Source organism: Rhamphochromis sp. 'chilingali' (genome assembly GCF_963969265.1).
Source record: "Rhamphochromis sp. 'chilingali' genome assembly, chromosome: 16".
Taxonomy (NCBI): domain Eukaryota; kingdom Metazoa; phylum Chordata; class Actinopteri; order Cichliformes; family Cichlidae; genus Rhamphochromis; species Rhamphochromis sp. 'chilingali'.
The window spans coordinates 5,151,419-5,171,096 of record NC_137943.1 but is presented as its reverse complement, the minus strand read 5'-3'; the positions used below and the strand labels follow the sequence as shown (position 1 = coordinate 5,171,096).

General features: G+C 42.7%; 1 protein-coding gene and 1 long non-coding RNA gene across 2 annotated transcripts; one reads left to right on the top strand and one right to left on the bottom strand.

The window, feature by feature from the left end:
- Positions 1-384: 384 nt before the first annotated feature.
- LOC308383579 lies at positions 385-19,464 on the top strand. Its single transcript, XR_013969176.1, has 3 exons — positions 385-416; positions 19,113-19,161; positions 19,330-19,464. It is a non-coding gene; the product is annotated as an uncharacterized lncRNA (long non-coding RNA).
- LOC308383394 (uncharacterized protein) lies at positions 5,448-7,222 on the bottom strand. The gene is made up of 2 exons (XM_080861320.1): positions 6,904-7,222; positions 5,448-6,017 (listed from the first exon to the last, which is right to left on the bottom strand). Exons 1-2 carry the CDS (start codon positions 7,161-7,163, stop codon positions 5,747-5,749), a joined length of 531 nt encoding a protein of 176 aa, XP_080717446.1. The 5' UTR covers positions 7,164-7,222; the 3' UTR covers positions 5,448-5,746.
- Positions 19,465-19,678: the final 214 nt, after the last annotated feature.

Sequence of the window (19,678 nt, the reverse complement as noted above, 5' to 3'; positions counted from 1 at the left end):
TTTCACCCAAAGCAAAAAAATTGTGTGCAACCAATGTACAGTACTGAATTAAGTAAATCCAACACGTTCTCTTTTTCAGTGCACCCTGTACACCTGATGGCCAGTCCAGCTGTGGTCAAATTGTATTAAAAAAATAACTTCTCCTTATACTGTAGGGTCTTTCCCTTTGTCAGTACATGGAAGAAAAAGAAATTAATGAGAAGCAAAACATTTTTCTTAATAAAAAAAAAAAAAAGATTGTATATTTGCATGAAGACCGTTCCAGCCAATGGGGGTTTGTTGATAAAATTATTCTCTGTGATTGGTGGCTCCATGGCCACCAGCACAGTGAGAAGAGGTTTAAAAAGGTCCCAGCACAGCATTCACTGCAAGCTGAATGACAGCAATGGCTCATCTGTTCCTCCTTCTGTGGGTTGGTGAGTCAACTATTGCACTTATTCCATATGTGTGTGTTTGCGTGTGTTCTTTTTAAACTATTCTTCAGGTAATCGCATATCTGTGTAACCAAGCCAAGTTAAACAATCCTTTATTAAGTTTTGCTGTCATGGTTCCAGGCTTCTGAGCCTTTGTTTATTATTAGAATTTTTAGTTTGGGGGATTATTTACAGCTGTTCTGGTAAATTATTTTCATGCCATTAGTTTTTGAGCTTCTTGTTCATTTCCCTTAGTGATGTGTCGGTCATGAACGAAATGGCTCTTAGAGCCGGTGTCAGGTTTATATTAATGATTGTCATTTATGCTTAGAAATATTTACTCATATGCTTAGTTTTATAATCGCATAATGATAGAGGTTTGATCCTTAGCAGTCTGTAAAGACTGTGTGCCTTCCAGAGTGTACTGGCATGCACACACAGATCCTGGGGTCATGAGAGAGGTCGTACCTTATTTTATTGTTTTATGGTTTGATAAACACATCTGTCTGTTTTAGTATAAGTGCCTTTTGTTTAGATCAACTGCTGGACTTCCAGGCCAGCAGGTTTAGGGAAGTCGTTTATGGGGTCACATCTTGAAAAACACACACACACACACACACACACACACACACACACACACACACACACACACACACACACAGACGGTACTCTTTGGTTACATGTATATCTATGTAAGACGTCATATGTTAATGAACTTATGCATATTCATGTAAACTCAATAAAGACCAGTATTATGAGGGAGCAGACGAGAGCAACTCGGGTCAAGCGAAGGAACGGCGCTGTCACTGTTTTCTCCCTCGTGCACGAGTAACACAAAGAGCTCTGGTGACTTGTGTCTTGCTTTTGCTGTTGTAATAGAATGGTCTGAGGGGCTGTGCTAGACAGACCCATCAGCTGGCTCTTTGAAGTGCACAACGCGAGCCGACTCCTTATTGGGAGCCGTGCTTTTTTTTTTTTTTTTTTTTTTTTTCTTTTTTTTTTTTTTTTTTCTTTTACTCACTCACACACACACACTTTTTTCCCCCGCTTCACTCTGCATTGCAGTGTTTTGTGTTGTTTCACTTTAAATTTGTTTAAAAGGAGAAAGCTGAAAATTTAAATAGTTAAAAGTTGAAATGTAAATAGTTGGTTTTTGTATTTTAGTTTATTTATTACATTTTATGTGAAGTGAATAAATAACTGCGAAGCACATACAAATTCCAAAGTGTTCTCTCTCTCTCTCTCTCTCTCTCTCTCTCTCTCTCTCTCTCTCTCTCTCTCTCTCTCTCTCTCTCTCTCTCTCTCTCTCTCTAATAATCTGACAATACTATAATATTGGCCATATTATATTTAAAGTCAACTCACTGTGGCAATGTAGTCTCATGAACAACATTAACTAATTGTTATTTACTAACTAATCTTATATGACTGTTCAGCACAGAAATGAAGCCCAACAGTCATGTTTTACAGTCCCGTGGTCTCAGCCTCAGATACTCAACTAAAGTGATGTCATGACAAAAATGAATGACCAACAAAACATTTTTCTCCTTCATTTCTGTCAAACAAAGCTGTATGTAATGTGTCTCGCGGTTAGTATCATGGTTGCTAGGCAACCTGAACAGCGCGACGAAGCGTATACCGTCCCATATCACAAGCCTCTCACTTCCGCACTTCTCGTACTTATAGTACGCACCGTACGTAGTACGTGTAGTGCGCGTACTTCAAGCGTGCAGTCTCTTAATTGGGACACAGCCTATGTATGTAAAAACACAGAATCTGACCATCTAAAGCCACTGAGGAAACACATAAGTATAGTTGGTAGCAGGGGCGATTTTAGCCCATTTTTGGGGGTGCCAAAATGAATCAAAGCACCCCCAAAGATTTCTTACTTTTTTTGATAATATTTGCTGTTTGTGTGACACACTACTAAAAATATAAAAAGCATACAGTACTTGGTTGAGACGTAACATTTTAACAACAAAAGTATAGATACCACCCCCCCCCCCCCTCTCTCCCAAAATGGTTTGTTCCAGCTCGCCTCTCCCCTGCTCTGGCTCTAGTGCCGTTGCTGCCAGAGCAATGGTGGCTGAGACACAGCGGAGTGGGGGTGTGAGTGCCTGGCTTAAAACAGGACATGTTAACTGCATTTAACCTTCAGTTACTCTTTATATAGTTAGATAGGAGTCAGACCATGTTTCTTTTTAGCTGAAAAACATTACACCCAGGTAACCTGCAGTGTTGAAAACGTGTTTTGCGACAATGTTAGCTACCCTACAATCCGTCCCACTCTGTAGTAAAATCAGCGACATTTGACTGTCCTATTGCTCCCACTGAAATGTATACAGCCTATTTAAAATCTAAAACTTAACATTGGCCATAGCCTACTGTTGTTGCCACTGTCCTGTTTGAAATGGAATGAGTGAAGCTGGTTATTTTGTAGTGATGTGCGGATCGATCATTTATGTTCTAGAATCGATTCTCACATTAAAATATCAATATTTTAGTAATTTAGAGTAAATTTGTAGTTTATCATTAACAGGAACACAGTGGAAAGAAACTATAACATTCGGATTGTCTACATTCAAAGGAACTACTTCCTCTTCCGCCTTTCATAGTCATGTGCTAAATACGGCTGTAAAAATGTCTCGCAGCCCCTTGGCGTGCGCAGTGTTGCCAACTTAGCGACTTTGTCGCTATATTTAGCGAGTTTTCAGACCCCTTAGCGACTTTTTTTTTTCTAAAAAGTGACTAGCGACAAATCTGGCGACTTTTTCTGGTGTTATTGGAAACTTATTTATGACGACTTTTTGACGTGAAAGGGCGTGTTGCTCTTACTCTCAACAAGCAGCGGTGCGGCTGTGGGCACCTCACCCGTGCTAAAGCGCTCACGGGCGGAGGATAGTCCTCCCCCAGCTGCAGGAGATGTTCACACCTATGCGTCCAAACTGCAAATGAACCGCGCATGAGCAAAGCTGCTGCTCCCGCACTAACTGTAACGCAGTCAGTTCTTCTTTTACTGTTATGCTGTTTGCTGTTTTGTGTTTTACTTTTACTGTTTACTGTTTTACTCGTTTTCACTTCTCCATTACTTACAGGCCCGGTTCTAGGAACACTAACGGTGTGTTCACACCGAATGCGATGGACGCGAATAGAGCGTCAGGTTTACATGTAAAGTCAATGGAAAGGCGCGATGACGCGCGATTGCGGGTCCCGCGAAAATTCGGAAGCAGATTTGCGTCGCCAAAACGCGTGAAACGCGCGGCAGTGTAGCGCGTCTGACTTGCGAATAAAACCACGCGCGTGAGTTTTTGTGTTGCATTTTGTGCATACGCGCGTTTCGCGTCTACCGCTCGAGTTGGAAAAATCTGAACTCCAGCGTCAAATCGCGCCGTGACAACCAATCAGGAGCCTGGTGACGTGGCTGTTACCTAGGTCAAAGGGGCAGATCCAGCCAAAGCCTTTCATACTTCAATGGAGGGGAAGGCTAATCAATGCGGTAGCAAACAACCCGGAGCCGTACAACACCAGCTGCTTTCAGTACCGAGACAGGAATAAAAAGGACCGAGCTTGGAGGAAGATATGTGAAGAGATCGGGCAACCTGGTAAGTTCATTCATTTCTCTTTTGAAAGTTTTCACTGACCCGGGGAAGCCGCACAAAAGCTAGCAAGCCACCGCTATTTTCCCACTGACGTACAAATACCGTTCTGCTTTTATGCATGTTGTCATTTAGGAATATATTTTATTGTTTATTAATAAACAGCACACAGTGGTCCCGCTGTTCATCCGTCACTGCTTTGCTTTTTCGCTGATTTTTTATTGCACAGTACAGCATTGCATTCTGCAGCCTGATTGACAAATCTACTCCGTGCCGTGTCTCCTGCGCTTGCCAAATTTATCACGTTTGGTTTTGATAACCATCGCGTCCAATAGAAAAAAACAGCACAAAAACACCCATAACTACGACCCTCATTCGGAAATAGACACCTGCACCGTGAGGGGAAAAAGGCGCACGAAAGTGGCGGGCAGATGAAGACAAACTGCGGCATAATAATACTTTTACGTTTTGCAATCTACAAAGGTTTGCACTTTGAGAATCAATTGTGAGAACTGTGACCAGGGGCTAGTTATTCTGAGAACCCCTGCAATAAATGAGGGACCACTGTCTACTCTACGATTATTATATCCAACCTGTTAACATTTAATACTGTATTGATAGAACCAACTGATTCTGCAGCAGAGCATCCCCAGTCCCTGAGCTCCTGCTGCTGCACCCACAGATATGTACAGCAAGCACTGATACCTTTTTAGTCGGTGGGATTCCCTTGTGATCACCTTTACTAAATATCTACAACCAATCTGATTATATCCTGTTATTGTTTGTTTTGTTTTTTTCAATGTTGAAACTAAAATCTAGTAGCAGCCTTCTCATTTCTTTGTGTTTTGTGCTGTTTTACAGGCCCACAGAGGAGGACGGCTCCGAGGCAGATGAGGGACGGGTCCCAGGACGGTCCATCGGCGGTGGAGCTGGCCATCCTGGAGTCCCTGAAGAGGCCACACCAGTCTCCAATGGAGCATTTCCTCCTCAGCCTTGTTCCTGCTCTGGAGAGCAGCTGGTCCTTTTTATTCCTGTCTCTCTGTAAATTCTTATATTTTATATATTTATGTTTAACGATAACAATAATATTTATATTTATAACAAGGTGCAATAATAATTAATGTGCAATAATAACAGTGTGCAATACACATACACTTATTCTTCTTTTTTATACTAAGTTAATATACTGTGTTGTGTTGTTTGTTACGTTGTGATGTGTCATATCGTGTCGTGTTGTGTTATATGTAGTGCCGACGTAGGACAGTTTTTCCAATTTCATTGTACTACTGTACTATGTATGACTGTGCAATGACAATAAAGAGTTATCTTATCTTATCTTATCTTAATGTTTTTCTGTTTGAGACTTTTAATATTATTTCAAACAAATGTTTATAATGACTAATGTCTCAGTTCTACTACACAGCAAATGTTGGCACACGACTTGACACATGTAGAATTTATTTCATATTATACTAATGACAAAATATACTAATACAGTGGGATGCAAAAGTTTGGGCAACCTTGTTAATAGACATTATTTTCCTGTATAAATCGTTGGTTGTTACAATAAAAAATGTCAGTTAAATATCATACAGGAGACACACACAGTGATATTTGAGAAGTGAAAAGAAGTTTACTGGATTTACAGAAAGTGTGCAATAATTGTTTAAACAAAATCAAGCAGGTGCATCAATTTGGGCACCACAAAAAAGAAATGAAATGAATATTTAGTGTATATCAATGTGTGTGTCTCCTATATGATATATGGGGTGCCTTTGTCTGGATGTGCTTCCCATCCAGAGCTGCACAGCACAGAGGAAAGTTCCAGCGCTCCTGGAATCCCTCTGTGATGGACCGCCAGTCTCCAGGTGAAGGCACAGCCATGAAGTCGTCCACTAGACAGTCCCAGATGGACGTCGCTGCCTGGGGGGTGATCTGGCTCACCGTGGACACACCGACTATGAAACTGAACGCGATGGTCCTGAAGGAGTCCCCGGTGACAAGGAACCTGGACAAAATTGTTCAAAATCAGTATTATGTGTACTGCAGTTACAAAATACATTATTCAAATTCCAAAATACTTTTGTGATGTCAGATTTAAATCACAAAACATGAATCTTACATAAAACCTTTTGTAATTATAAGGATAATTAGAAAATGTATATTAGATAATATCTAAAACAGTTGTTTTGTTTTAACTTTAACATATCATAATTTGATTGGTAGCAACTTTCACAACTACAGTGAGCCAATCACTCATAATTCCTAAACATGTCAATCAGGTAGGAATGAAGTAAGACATTAATAGAAATGTTGACATGTATGTTGACATGTAGCCCTTTCCTTGCTTAAATCATTAATATTTTTGAAAAATTAATCTGTGATAAGACAGCTTATCAAGATAGAACCATGTAACTAAAGATGAACCAAACTGTTCACAGTTTTATCTAACTCTGTTTTAATAAAGGCTGTGACCCCTGCTATAGAGTCTGACAGCTGCAGGGATTATATACAAATATTCAACTATCCCAGAATTAAACCAGGTCTAAATAAAAAGGAGTGAGTATCACTACAAAGGTTAACTCAGTGGTCCTAATGCTACAGTTTGATATCAGCAAACACCGAGCGCATACATTGATGTGACACCACAGCCATGCTATCATGCAAACACTGATAACAGCATAAATCGAATTAAATCGGGACTTGATGAGACCTTCTGAGTATCACTAGAAATATTATAAAGAGTCGTCTCTGTACCACAGTTTGCTTTCAGTAAACACCGACAGCATTCACTGTTAGCATAGCACATCCATGTTAGCAGTGTATAACTGGATGGATTAGCATATTAGCACAGATATCAATAAAGGACTACCGTATTAAATAGTTTTACTAACCTCAGGCAGACGGACAGGCGCTCTGCAGGTGGGATTGAGCGCCTGTAGTTGGTGTCTAGGCGGGCGATGCTGGGACCGACGAGGGAAAGCAGGTCCTCAAACTGGCCGACGGTGATAGCGCTGGAATCGGCCGTCATCCAGGCGCAGCTCCTGGAGCAAGTGGTGAAACTCACCAAACTGCTCATGCCTCTGGAGGACCTGATGGACCCAGGTATGGCGAGGACGTCTTTTACGCTGCTGCTCTGCTCTCCACAGTACATAGAGAAGGGAGACTCTCTCTTCAAGCGCTAGCTCGATAGCTGCCATCTTGCAAAGATACCGGTCTGGCACAACTCCCTCCCACATTCCTCCCACATTTCCGGTTGACGCGCGATGGATTTTTCTTGGACACGCGTTGAGACGCGAATGTACACGCATCAAATTAGGGGCGTTTGGGGCGTTTTATTCGCGTCCATCGCGTTCGGTGTGAACACACCAGCCAGACGCGTTGTCGCGCCAGTTCGCACCCGTGACCAATGAGGACGAGAAGGAAAAACCCATCCTGCCCCCCACCTGCATCGTGGGTGCACTGACATGGGAGATTGAGAAGGTGGTCAGGGACGCCCAGCGACAGGAGCCCGACCCTGGCACGGGCCCGAAAGGGAAACTTTATGTTCCGGCCACAGCGCATAGTCAGGTCATTCACTGGGCACATACTGCCAAGTTTTCGTGCCACCCAGGTAAAAATCGCACTGTCTCCTTTCTACGACGTTTGTTTTGGTGGCCCTCTCTTGTTCTCGATGTCCAGAACTATGTTGCGGCATGCCCGGCGTGCGCACGGAACAAAACCTCCAACTCACCTGCTTCTGGCCTCCTGCGACCGTTACCCACTCCAAAACGCCCGTGGTCGCACATCGCCCTGGACTTCGTCACCGGCTTGCCTCCCTCTTCAAGTAACACCTCCATTCTAACCATTATTGACCATTTTTCCAAGGCCGCCCACTTCATTGCTCTGCCCAAGCTCCCTTCTGCCTTGGAGACGGCCCAGTTACTGACGCAGCATGTGTTTCGGCTCCACAGCATACCCCAGGACATCGTTTCCGACCGTCGCCCTCAGTTCACCTCACGGGTTTGGAAGGAGTTCTGTGCAGAATTGGGAGCTCAGGTCAGTTTGTCCTCCGGGTTCCACCCCCAAACTAATGGTCAGACCGAAAGGGCCAATCAAGAGCTGGAGGCCATGTTGCATTGCGTCGCATCATCGAACCAAGCGACCTGGAGCGAGCAGTTGGCCTGGGTGGAGTATGCCCACAACGCAAGCACGTCATCAGCAACTGGACTCTCGCCCTTCGAGGCATTGCTGGGGTATTGAAAGAAATCTCCGTCCCGGGTTTCTCCGTGGATCGGGTTTCCTCCAAGGCGTGAGCACCGATAAGCAGAGTTTTGTCCTTTCCTTATAAGATTCCTAATTATTCAAAGTAACGCTCAGGTATGCCGTTCAGCTGGGTTAGTTACGACGTCGGGAGCAGTTAGGAGAACAAAATGATACAGAAACTGCTTCAGGTTGCTCTTCCAAAATCAACTCAAAGGTTTATTCAGTATACAACAGTTTATATAGAGGAAAAAAAGGTTAGTGTGTCAGCAGGTTCTCAGTTCAAACCGGTACAGACCAAATAAGGAAACGTCTTCCTGCCTTCTGAGCAAAGAAGTATCCTTTGTGTAGTTTATCAGTTCAGCTACAATTTATGATCATCCCAGCAAAATACACTCCTAGACATAGAATACAGAGTTCTTTCATTAGTGAATTCTGAAACAAACCACCTGGCCTTTAACAAGCTCTTTTCTAAAGGATAAGGAAGGGAGGATGGGAGTAAGGAAGTGGTCTCGTCTCTGTGGTATTTTCGACCTTGGGGTACCAGCCTGTGAGTCTTACACATCAATTCTTGGGTCACAGAGAAAGAGAAAAACAACTAGTAAATGGGCCTTATTGAGTAACAGTTTTCCTGTATAATATCACTATAAAACAATATCCTGTAAATGCTACCATGGTATCAAAATATCACAACAGTTCCCCCCTTTTATCATGAAATGATAACATAGTATAAAGACAGAATGTAATAACATAATATAAAGACAAATCATAAATGTGAAACAAATCATAAATGTAACTGGTCCTTCGAGCAAGCTTAATATCAAAATTTAAAAAAAAAAAGGAAAAAGAAAAAAGAAAAGGAAGAAAACTTCATTCTCTTCTTGGACAATCGAGTAATTCCCAATCTAATGCTCAATACATACATCAGGATCATCATTGATGACATCTGACACATAATCCGGGTCAATTTGTGCCAATTGCAAATACATTGAAGTAAATGGTAAATGGTAAATGGCCTGTATTTATATAGCGCTTTACTAGTCCCTAAGGACCCCAAAGCGCTTTACATATCCAGTCATCCACCCATTCACACACACATTCACACACTGGTGATGGCAAGCTACATTGTAGCCACAGCCACCCTGGGGCGCACTGACAGAGGCGAGGCTGCCGGACACTGGCGCCACCGGGCCCTCTGACCACCACCAGTAGGCAACGGGTGAAGTGTCTTGCCCAAGGACACAACGACCGAGACTGTCCAAGCCGGGGCTCGAACCGGCAACCTTCCGATTACAAGGCGAACTCCCAACTCTTGAGCCACGATCAGTAGTAGCTGTACTAGTAGCTATACGGGTTATCATTGAACGTACACAGGGTATCACACAACAGACAATAATCATCAAAAACAAAATAATACATGCTACAATGGTTACAAAAGCTACAATTAGTTCCTTCCATTTTCCAAACGTGTCCTGCAGCCACTTGTCTAGCCACTGACCGTGACCTGCATTGGCTCTTAGTTCTATCTGTAATGCTTCAAGTTTATTCATAGCTTGTGTGAATGAACCGTTAGGGGCGGTATTATTGGGAATGAAAGTACAGCAAACATCTCCAAACATCGCGCAAACACCTCCTTTCTCAGCTAACAGCATGTCTAAGGCCATCCTATTTTGCATGGTCATTAAAGAGGTAGCAGACATCTGTTCTCCTAGGGCCTTAAGGGCCGTATTGGTCAAATTAGTATGTCTTTGCTGATGGTAATAAACATAATTGATCCAGGCTACATTTTTGTTTACCTGTATCCAAGGTAGTATTGAGGCAAACCCTGCTGATATTTCTCCTTGTGCCTTTAATTCCTTTGGTATCCCGCGTGGAACTCCTATAGCATCTATGTAAATGTTATGTGAGTAAGTGGAGCGTTTTGTACGTCTGCTGGATACAGGCAAATCCGAGGTTTGTTGTATTAGTAGTTCTTGAGCTAAAGTTACTAGACCACAGGTACCGGTCCAATTAACAGGTAAAGCCACTCTAAGGGTATTATTGCACATCCAATAAGCATGTGGGATTGGTCTGGTCAGGCGCGAAGCTGTATAGCCTTTTAATATGCCTCCCCAATATGAGTCATTCAGTGCGTTGGGGGCATACAAGATTTTTACTGAATACTTACTAACATATGCCTGTATATAAGAAAACATATCTCTATCTTCTGTCCTGTCAATACTCGCTGATAACCATGTTTCGGTACAGCGTGCTCCTGGAAAGTCAGAAAAAAATGTATAGTTTTGTGCGTCATAAGTTATGTTTTTAAGCTTTGGTCGGTGTATGCATATCATCGAGATATTTGGGTGATGGCGCATCTGTTTTGGGGGCGAAAGAGGTTCAGTCCGGTCTTCGGGGCGCTTCATGCAAGGGTAGGAAGTGTTGTCAATCATTCTGACATCTGTACCAGAGACTTGTCCTGCGTATATGAGTAAACAATCTAAAGGACTTAGTTCTGCTCGCACTTCCATCATGATTGCTGTTAAGGGCCCCTTTTTATCATTATTGAATAGCATCTTTGTCAGGGGAAAACCTGAGATTGGGTATCCCACTATAACCTGTTCTGGATTACCCTTTGAACAGACATAACAATTACTGTTTCCTAAATCACGAGCAGCTGTTCTAGCATTTTCATACCAGGAGTTAACTCCTGCTCTAGAGGGCGCATAAAATGGTTTATTAGTGGCGTCTATGTTGCCATTTACTGATTTTAGGGAACGTGAAGAGCGTATTAAGTAGGTGTCTTGCAAAATAGAGCATGAGGTATCGTCAGCAAAATATGACCTGCAGAAATGTGAACATGGTTGCAGTTTACAATACAAAATAGCAAAGAAAAATCCTAAGGTTAATGCGATAGATATGATAAATAACCTAAATATATATGAAAAACAGTTCTCCAGTCGTCTTCTGGCCTGGTCCCAGGTTCGAGAGACATTGAATAAGCGCCGTGTGATGACAATGGGCATTTCATTTTCTCCATTATCAGGATGGAATGAGTCTAGCTTTATCAGGTTAGACATCATGTGGTACTTTTGGCTTTCTATTCCTGCTGGATGTTCGAGTACCTTGCTGTGGCTCTTTCAGACGTTGTGTGTTAATCAGTGATTGCGTGTGTGTAGGTGGATTGGATCCGGGCGCTGGCTCGCCGGAGATGTCATCTACCCGTGTGTATTTATTTGTTCTGGTTCTCGGCGCTGGCCCGCCTGAGTAGTCGTCTGCTTGATCCGACGCCTGAGGTGGTCTGATTGGGCTGGTCTTAACCCTGCTGGCGTGTATCCACTGAGGTTGTCCGTCCGTAAGGATGCTGGTTCTCGTCACTGCCAGTACAGTCTGGGGGCTGGAAAACGCGGCCTCCCCGAGTGTCCTTGGTTTTAGCGACTTCACCAACACCGCATCCCCTGGTCTCCACTTGTGGGTTGGATCTGTGGAGGGGAGAGGCTGAGAAAGACAAACTTTCTGATAGTTATTATTCAGTGTTTCTACCAGATTGTGGACATAGTCCGACAATGCAGTATCTATATCCCCTTCCAATAGCGGTGCCCCTCTGGAAGCTGACCATGGTGTTGGAAATGGTCTTCCCATGATTATTTCAAATGGAGATAATTTGGTTGCTGCGGATGGAGTCATTCTAATCTCGCAGAGGATTTGAGGAAGTAATTTGACCCAGGTCATTCCTGTTTCTATCATTGCTTTAGTCAGGCGATTTTTTATGGTCCTATTCATTCTTTCTACAACTCCTGAACTCTGAGGGTGGTATGGCACATGATATTTCCAGTCTATTCCTAAGGTTTTGGCACACTTTTGAATTACTTCTGATGTAAATGAGGGTCCTCTATCACTGTTAATCTGGTGAGGTATTCCAAATCTGGGTATTATTTCATTGCACAACTTTTGACAGACTACTTGTGCAGTTTCTTTTGAGGTTGAATAAGCTTCTACCCATTTACTAAATTGATCCACTATTACCAGTAAGTACTTGATGCTTCCTTGTGCTGGCATATGTGTAAAATCAATTTGTAATGTATGAAATGGAAAATCTGGTTGTGGTAAATGCTGATGTTTTGCTTTTGGTTTTCCTACATTAGTTCGTGCACATGTTAGACAGGTTGCTAATATGCTTTTTACTGCATGCAATGTTTTCTCAATTACAAATCTTGATTTTATTGCCCCTATTACCCCTCTTCGTCCGACATGACTCACACCGTGAAAATGTCGGACAAGGACTGGCAGCAGGGAAGATGGGAGGGCAATCAAACCCTCAAGATTTTTATATAGGCCATCCCTGTCATCTAAGGTACAGTCATTATTCTCCCAATAGGTGTAATCACATGCAGAGGCTTGCTCTTGTATGAATTTTAAATCAACATTTGTGTCTAAATAGTCTGGGAGTGTAACAAGTGGCAGCTGTAGGGGCACAGATAATACTTCCTGTGGAGGTGGGAGCTGTGATGCAGCTGCAGCCTTGGCTGTCACGTCTGCTAAGGCATTACCTGTTGCTTCGTCTGTGTCAGCTGTACTGTGTCCTTTCGTTTTTACAACTGCAACGGCCGATGGTAGCTGTATAGCCTGCAAAAGTCTCTGCACAAGATCAGAATTAGCAATCGGTTTTCCATCAGCAGATCTAAATCCTCTTTGTCTCCACAATGTGCCAAAGTCATGTACGACACCAAACGCATAGCGGCTGTCTGTGTAAATTGTCACACGCTTATCCAAATGGAGCTCACAGGCGCGTATTAAAGCCATGAGCTCTGCTTTTTGTGCTGAGTGAAATGGTAATGAGTGAGCCTCTAGTATGATGTCAGGCAATGTCACCACTGAATAGCCACAAAGAAATGAGTTGTCATTCGGCCTTGAACAGGACCCGTCCACATAAACCGTGGCTGAGTCTGGGATAGGTGTTTGTTCTAAATCTGGACGTGGTGCTGTGGATTCCTGTATACGTGTCATGCAGTCATGATCGTCAAGCCTGTCTGAGCCATCCTGTCGGTCAGAAGAACACAGCATACGGATCAATAAATGTGCTGGCGAATTGGGTGTGCTGCTCGCCTTTATAGTGAGATTTGCTGTGGAGGTCAGTGTAGCTTCATAACCTGAGCGACGTTGTGCAGTCATATGTTGTGTAGTTATGTTTGCTAGAATGGTCGTGACCTGGTGATTGGTGTGTAGAATAGTGTCATGTGAGAGTGTAAGCTTCCCGCAGTCCCTTATCATGATAGAGCAAGCTGCTACTGCCCTTAGGCAGGCCGGCATTCCCTGAACAACTACAGGCAGCACCTTTGAATAGAAGGCTACTGGACGGTAGCCACTGCCATGCTCTTGGGCCAGTACACCTGTGCAGGTTGTGCCGTTCTCTGTGACATACAGATGGAATGGTAAGTGGTAGTCAGGCAGACCCAAACAAGGGGCGGAGGTCAGCGCTCCCTTTAATGCATTGAAAGAGGCAGTCATTTCTGTGGACCACAGTATTCGAGGAGGCTTGTCTTTTTTACAACAGTCACGCAGAATGTGGTCATGAAAAGAACAGTCTGGTATCCACTGTCTGCAATAGTTCACCATGCCCAGGAAGGACAACATTTCCTTCTGTGTAGTGGGCCGAGGGACGGAGGTCACAGCTTTGACCCTGTCTGCAGTCATGGAACGTTTTCCGTGAGACAGTGTGAATCCCAAATATTGAACAGAAGTCTGACAGTACTGCATTTTCTTTGCTGATGCTTTGTGGCCAGTCTTTTGGAGGTGCTGGAGAAGCATGTGTGTAGCAGTTTGACATAATTCCTCACTCGGAGCACAGAGGAGGAGGTCGTCCACATACTGGATCAGAGTACAGCCCTCAGGAGGAGTAAAGCTGTCCAGGGTAGCACGGATCACCATTGAGAAAGCAGCAGGGCTATCTACCATACCTTGAGGCAGACGAGTCCAAGTGTACTGCTTATTTCTATGTGTGAATGCAAATAACGGCTGTGTGTCTTCATGCACAGGTACTGAGAAAAAGGCGGAACACAAATCCACCACGGTAAAATGTGTGGCTGTGGATGGAATAGATGTCAATATGCTGGGGACGTCTGGAACCAGAGGTGGCAGAGGCATAATGACTGCATTAATTTGTCTTAAGTCTTGTGTAAAACGCCATACGCCAGGTTTGTTAGGCTTTGGCACAGGATTGACAGGAGTATTATATGGAGATACTGTGGGCTTTATTACTCCTGTAGTCAATAAATCTCCTATGATGACATCTAGGGCTGAGGCTTTTTCGGCAGAAATGGGATATTGCTTGACATATACTGGCTTGTTGTTTTTTAGCTGTGCGTGATAAGGTGTGCAGTCAATAAATCCTACATCATTCTCACCTTTAGACCATAATGTCATATTCTGGTATTCAGCTGGCAACGTAACTGCAGAAATAGTACAGTGGATAGGGTAGGTTAGATCTATGTGTCGACATGGTGTAGTTATGTCATAACCTATGTCTGAGTTATGTGACAAAACCACTGTTTGACCTTCACTGGTGTGAGCAGTTATCATGTTGTTAAACAGTGTGAGAGAAACAAAAGTGTGGCTCCCAGATATGGGATTACCTGGCAGTGGTTTTTGTACACGTTTTTGGCACAGTGTGTGACGTGGAATACCAGACAAAAAGGTGTTGAGTTCATTCTCTGCTGAGGCGTCCAGCTGACACAGAGGCTGTTCCTTCTCCATGATGTCAGTGCATAGGGCAGAGAACACATAACTGTTATCAGTATCAGCAAACATTTCACCCTTTGTGTTAAATGAAATACACAAATTCATTTTTGCCATTAAATCCCTGCCTAATAAATTCACAGGCGAGTTTGGAATAATTACAAATGGATGATATGTGATTTCATCTGGTTTTGGGCCCCAACGTGTCTTTAGAGAATGAGTTTTGGGGCATTGCACTACAGTTCCATTAATTCCCATAGTGTTGATGCACACAGAGGAAACAGGCCCATTATAAAATTTTCCAGACAGTGAACTTTTAGTGGCTCCACTATCCACTAAAAATGGGTATTTCTTACCATCTATTTCTACCTGTAGCATGGGCAAGTGCTCTGTGTTAGGGGACAGTTGCAAATGCAGCATCGTGTGTAGTGCTTCACACTGCTGTCCCTCATCCTCACCTGGGCCTCCCTATTGGCGGTCCAGCCAGGGATTATCAGGTGATGGGAAAAGATCATGGTGAGAATTGTAACGCACCCTTTCCCATTCTGATTCATGCTCTGGGTTTTTGCGGCTACTGGAAAACTGAACTAAATTTGCACCTCTAGCTTGTCTATCTTGTGGGTTATAATGCGGGTTGTAAGGCTGCTGCCTAAATGTGGGGCCATTATTGCGTGCTTCTTGTGGTTGCCAGTTACCTTGACTGGAAGAGCTCCGCTGACACCTAGTGGCAGGAACTTGTACTGCGTTCTGTGGTCGAGGCGCGTGTGCCCTGTTGGAAGCTGCAAATCGACACTCCCTGGGCCAATGTCCTATCTTTCCACAGCAAAAACACACATCTCTACTCTTATATTTCTGTCCTCTGAAACTTCCTTGCTGTGCTGGAGCGGGTGATCCTGCATACATTAGTTTCTCACTTTCTTCTGAGCCTTCAACATCAAAATTCAACATCATCTTAACACTTTTAGCTTTTGTGGTAGTAGGAAAAAGGTCTGCACTGGCCTTCAGTTGTACAAGCTTTAAGAAAGCATCTTTACTCAGTTCGTAGAGATTATCAGTAGCTGTCACTTTTAGCAACTGAGAGCATTCAGGGTGGATATTGTTCAAAAAGGTAGTAATGAAAATCTGATCATTACCATCCTCTGGCATGCATGCCTCGTTAGTCCAACAGTGCATAAAGCGTTTTATGAATACTAGGATAGATTCATCAGGCTTCTGTTTACACATAGTTACTGCATTTAAGTCAATTTTGTCTCTGGACATTGTTAGCAGGAATTTCTTTAGATTCTTAAAGAAATCTGTGATTTTGTCATTATTTACCCACAAAAACTCTGCAGTTGTGGATGCTTTATCATGCTTTGGGTCTAATTCACCTATCTCTCTTATGAGTTGTGACTCGGTTACTCCAGGAATGCATTGACACAATATGTACCTGTAATCTGGACCACCCAAATGGTGATATCTGGTACTTCTCTGTAATGCAGAGACAAAGGCTGTAGGATTTTTAAGAGGATCGGGAAGCTCTTTAATAGTTACCACTAATTCTGAGATTTTAGGGGGCTGAATACAACACTGATCTCCTATTATCATAAAGGGGTAAGTGTCATTGACGTCACTAGATTTTGGTTCTGTTTGTTTATTACCGCGAGTGTTGGCGTAAGGACCTTTGTCATTCTGGCTTTGTTTTTCCTTTTTTTCTTTTAGATAAGTCTTTATTAAAGTTCGGGTAACAGGTATTTCTTTAGCTACCTCTAAACCTCTAGCTACGATATCGTGGCGTTTCATGTGGGTGTCTATCGTGGACACTGCCTGATGCAAAAGTTTTTCTTCATAGTCGTCTAAATTGTTTTTCATAAGTTCCTCACGTTCTTCTTTCAAAAGTTTTTCTCTTTTTCTATGTTCTGCTAATTCTTCCTCGCGGCGTATATATTGTTTTTCCTGATCTTGTTCAATTAGGTGGCTAAGATCCGTTGCATGTGATTCAGGTTTTTTTGTCACTTTCTTTTAAGCTGGTTGGATCAGAATGCTGACATTGTTTACGTGCAGCTGCTACAGCGACTATTAATTCGGTCTCATCGTAAGGGTGTGGGGCTGTAGGCTGAACGGCTGAGCATGCAAGACTAGCTTTTCCTGCGGTAGATTTATTTTCTATGCTAGAGCCTGCACTAGTTTTATTTGATGTTAAAGCATCTACACCTGGTTCCGGTCCCTTTTTCCATAGCGGTAACATTCGATGTATCACGTCGCGGCATTCTATCATATATTTTCTACAGGACTGTTTAAGCAGACTACTTTTCTTATCACAAATGATATTCAACATTTCTACTGACCTGTTTTCTGGCGATAATCGTTCGGGATAAGGCTCCGGAAATAAATTAAAATGCATTGAACTTACAGTTCTTAAGTTGTAAACAAAGTCAGTCACATAAGCACTTCCACATGTTCTGGATACGTAATCATGGAAGTCTTCACCGATTCGCGGACGTGGGTTACACGTAACCGGAAGTGGGAGTCGTACTGAGCCGTTATTTGTAGCTTTATATTTTATTTTTTTTGGTTTTACAGGTAATTTCGATTTTTTATCGGACCTGTCTGTGGTCTTTGAATTATTCTGACCCATGTTCAGTGATTTCCAGAGGGGTTTACACGCTTGAAGGATTTATGTTAGTATTTTGCTGCAGCACAGCTGAGGTTACTTTAAATTTATTGCTAGCAATTTTTGTTTGGGTGAGCAATTTCTCACTTAACGAGCAACTTCTTGCAATACAACAGGCAACTTCCTGTGTCAATACAACAGGCAACTTCCTGTGTCTTTCTGCTTTTAATTTACTTTATTCGGGGACTAAGGAAGTCGTCAGTGTATCTCTCTGGATCACTAAGTGAAACTTCGTCAGCATATCCCGTTTCATTATAGATCAATCACTGAGAGAGGTATAATACAGTCCCATATAAATATTAAAGACGTGTATTTACCTTCGTCAGCTGATCCCACTTCTGACACCAAATTGAAAGAAATCTCCGTCCCGGGTTTCTCCGTGGATCGGGTTTCCTCCAAGGCGTGAGCACCGATAAGCAGAGTTTTGTCCTTTCCTTATAAGATTCCTAATTATTCAAAGTAACGCTCAGGTATGCCGTTCAGCTGGGTTAGTTACGACGTCGGGAGCAGTTAGGAGAACAAAATGATACAGAAACTGCTTCAGGTTGCTCTTCCAAAATCAACTCAAAGGTTTATTCAGTATACAACAGTTTATATAGAGGGAAAAAAGGTTCGTGTGTCAGCAGGTTCTCAGTTCAAACCGGTACAGACCAAATAAGGAAACGTCTTCCTGCCTTCTGAGCAAAGAAGTATCCTTTGTGTAGTTTATCAGTTCAGCTACAATTTATGATCATCCCAGCAAAATACACTCCTAGACATAGAATACAGAGTTCTTTCATTAGTGAATTCTGAAACAAACCACCTGGCCTTTAACAAGCTCTTTTCTAAAGGATAAGGAAGGGAGGATGGGAGTAAGGGAGTGGTCTCGTCTCTGTGGTATTTTCGACCTTGGGGTACCAGCCTGTGAGTCTTACACATCAATTCTTGGGTCACAGAGAAAGAGAAAAACAACTAGTAAATGGGCCTTATTGAGTAACAGTTTTCCTGTATAATATCACTATAAAACAATATCCTGTAAATGCTACCATGGTATCAAAATATCACAACAGGTATCAACCCCCCCTCCTCTCCATCTCTGAGGGAGCGCTGGCGGTTCCCTCGGTCCAGCACCACCTTAGGCGCTGTCGTCGGGTCTGGCGTTTTAAAAACCTGACATCTGTGCAGACCACAACTAGAAAGATAAGCACATCTGATTCAGATTTGATTTAAACTAACATCAGTCAGTCTCTAGAAGTCTAAAAAGTCTGTTTCTACCATTAAACATCCAATATACTCAACTTCCCAGAAAGTTTTGACTTCACGTGTGAAAATTTTTTTCATGCTTTGTGGCAGCTTTTGACCATCTGTGACATCTATTAATGTCAAATCTAGCCTTTATTTAACAACATAAGTAGACTCTATGTTACAATTATTGCACAGCCATTAAGGATCAATTTGGTTTCTGAAAAAAAGTTCTGTTTTTTCTCCCTCTGCTTGCTTCTTACTGTCTTTGAGGCTCGGGACCAGCACTCCTGTTGTTGGACAGAAAGACATCAACTCAGTGGTAAGTATTTTGGTTTTCCAATATATTAGCAACTGTCAGTGACATTTATATCAATCAGGCTGAACTTTAATCATACTTTAGATCAGCCTGTTTTACTTATTGTTTTATTTGTGCTTTGGTTTGGGGAAGTTGTTTCTTCACTGATCTTTTCCTGTCTTCTGTTATTAGACTTGAGATATGACTGCACTAGGCTGTTGCTGGTGACTCCAGTTAATTCTACAAGACATGCTGTGTAAGTAAACAAACAACAACAGTTTGGTCTGCATTTCTTGAAAGATCACATCCCCCAAACTTAGTTTAGAGGGTCTACACTGTATATAGTGAAGTCTGCAAGTTTTCTAACAGCAAAATTTGTTTTGTGCCCAAATCATTTTGCACATCATTAGAATGAAAGTTATTGGCCATGTTTGCATAGCCCTTTTTAAAATGATGCTTTCATGACATTATTGTATGTTGGGTGGTGGTCACGGCTATCCAGACTGACAATTGGGACATTGAATGTCACCTCTCCGGTGGG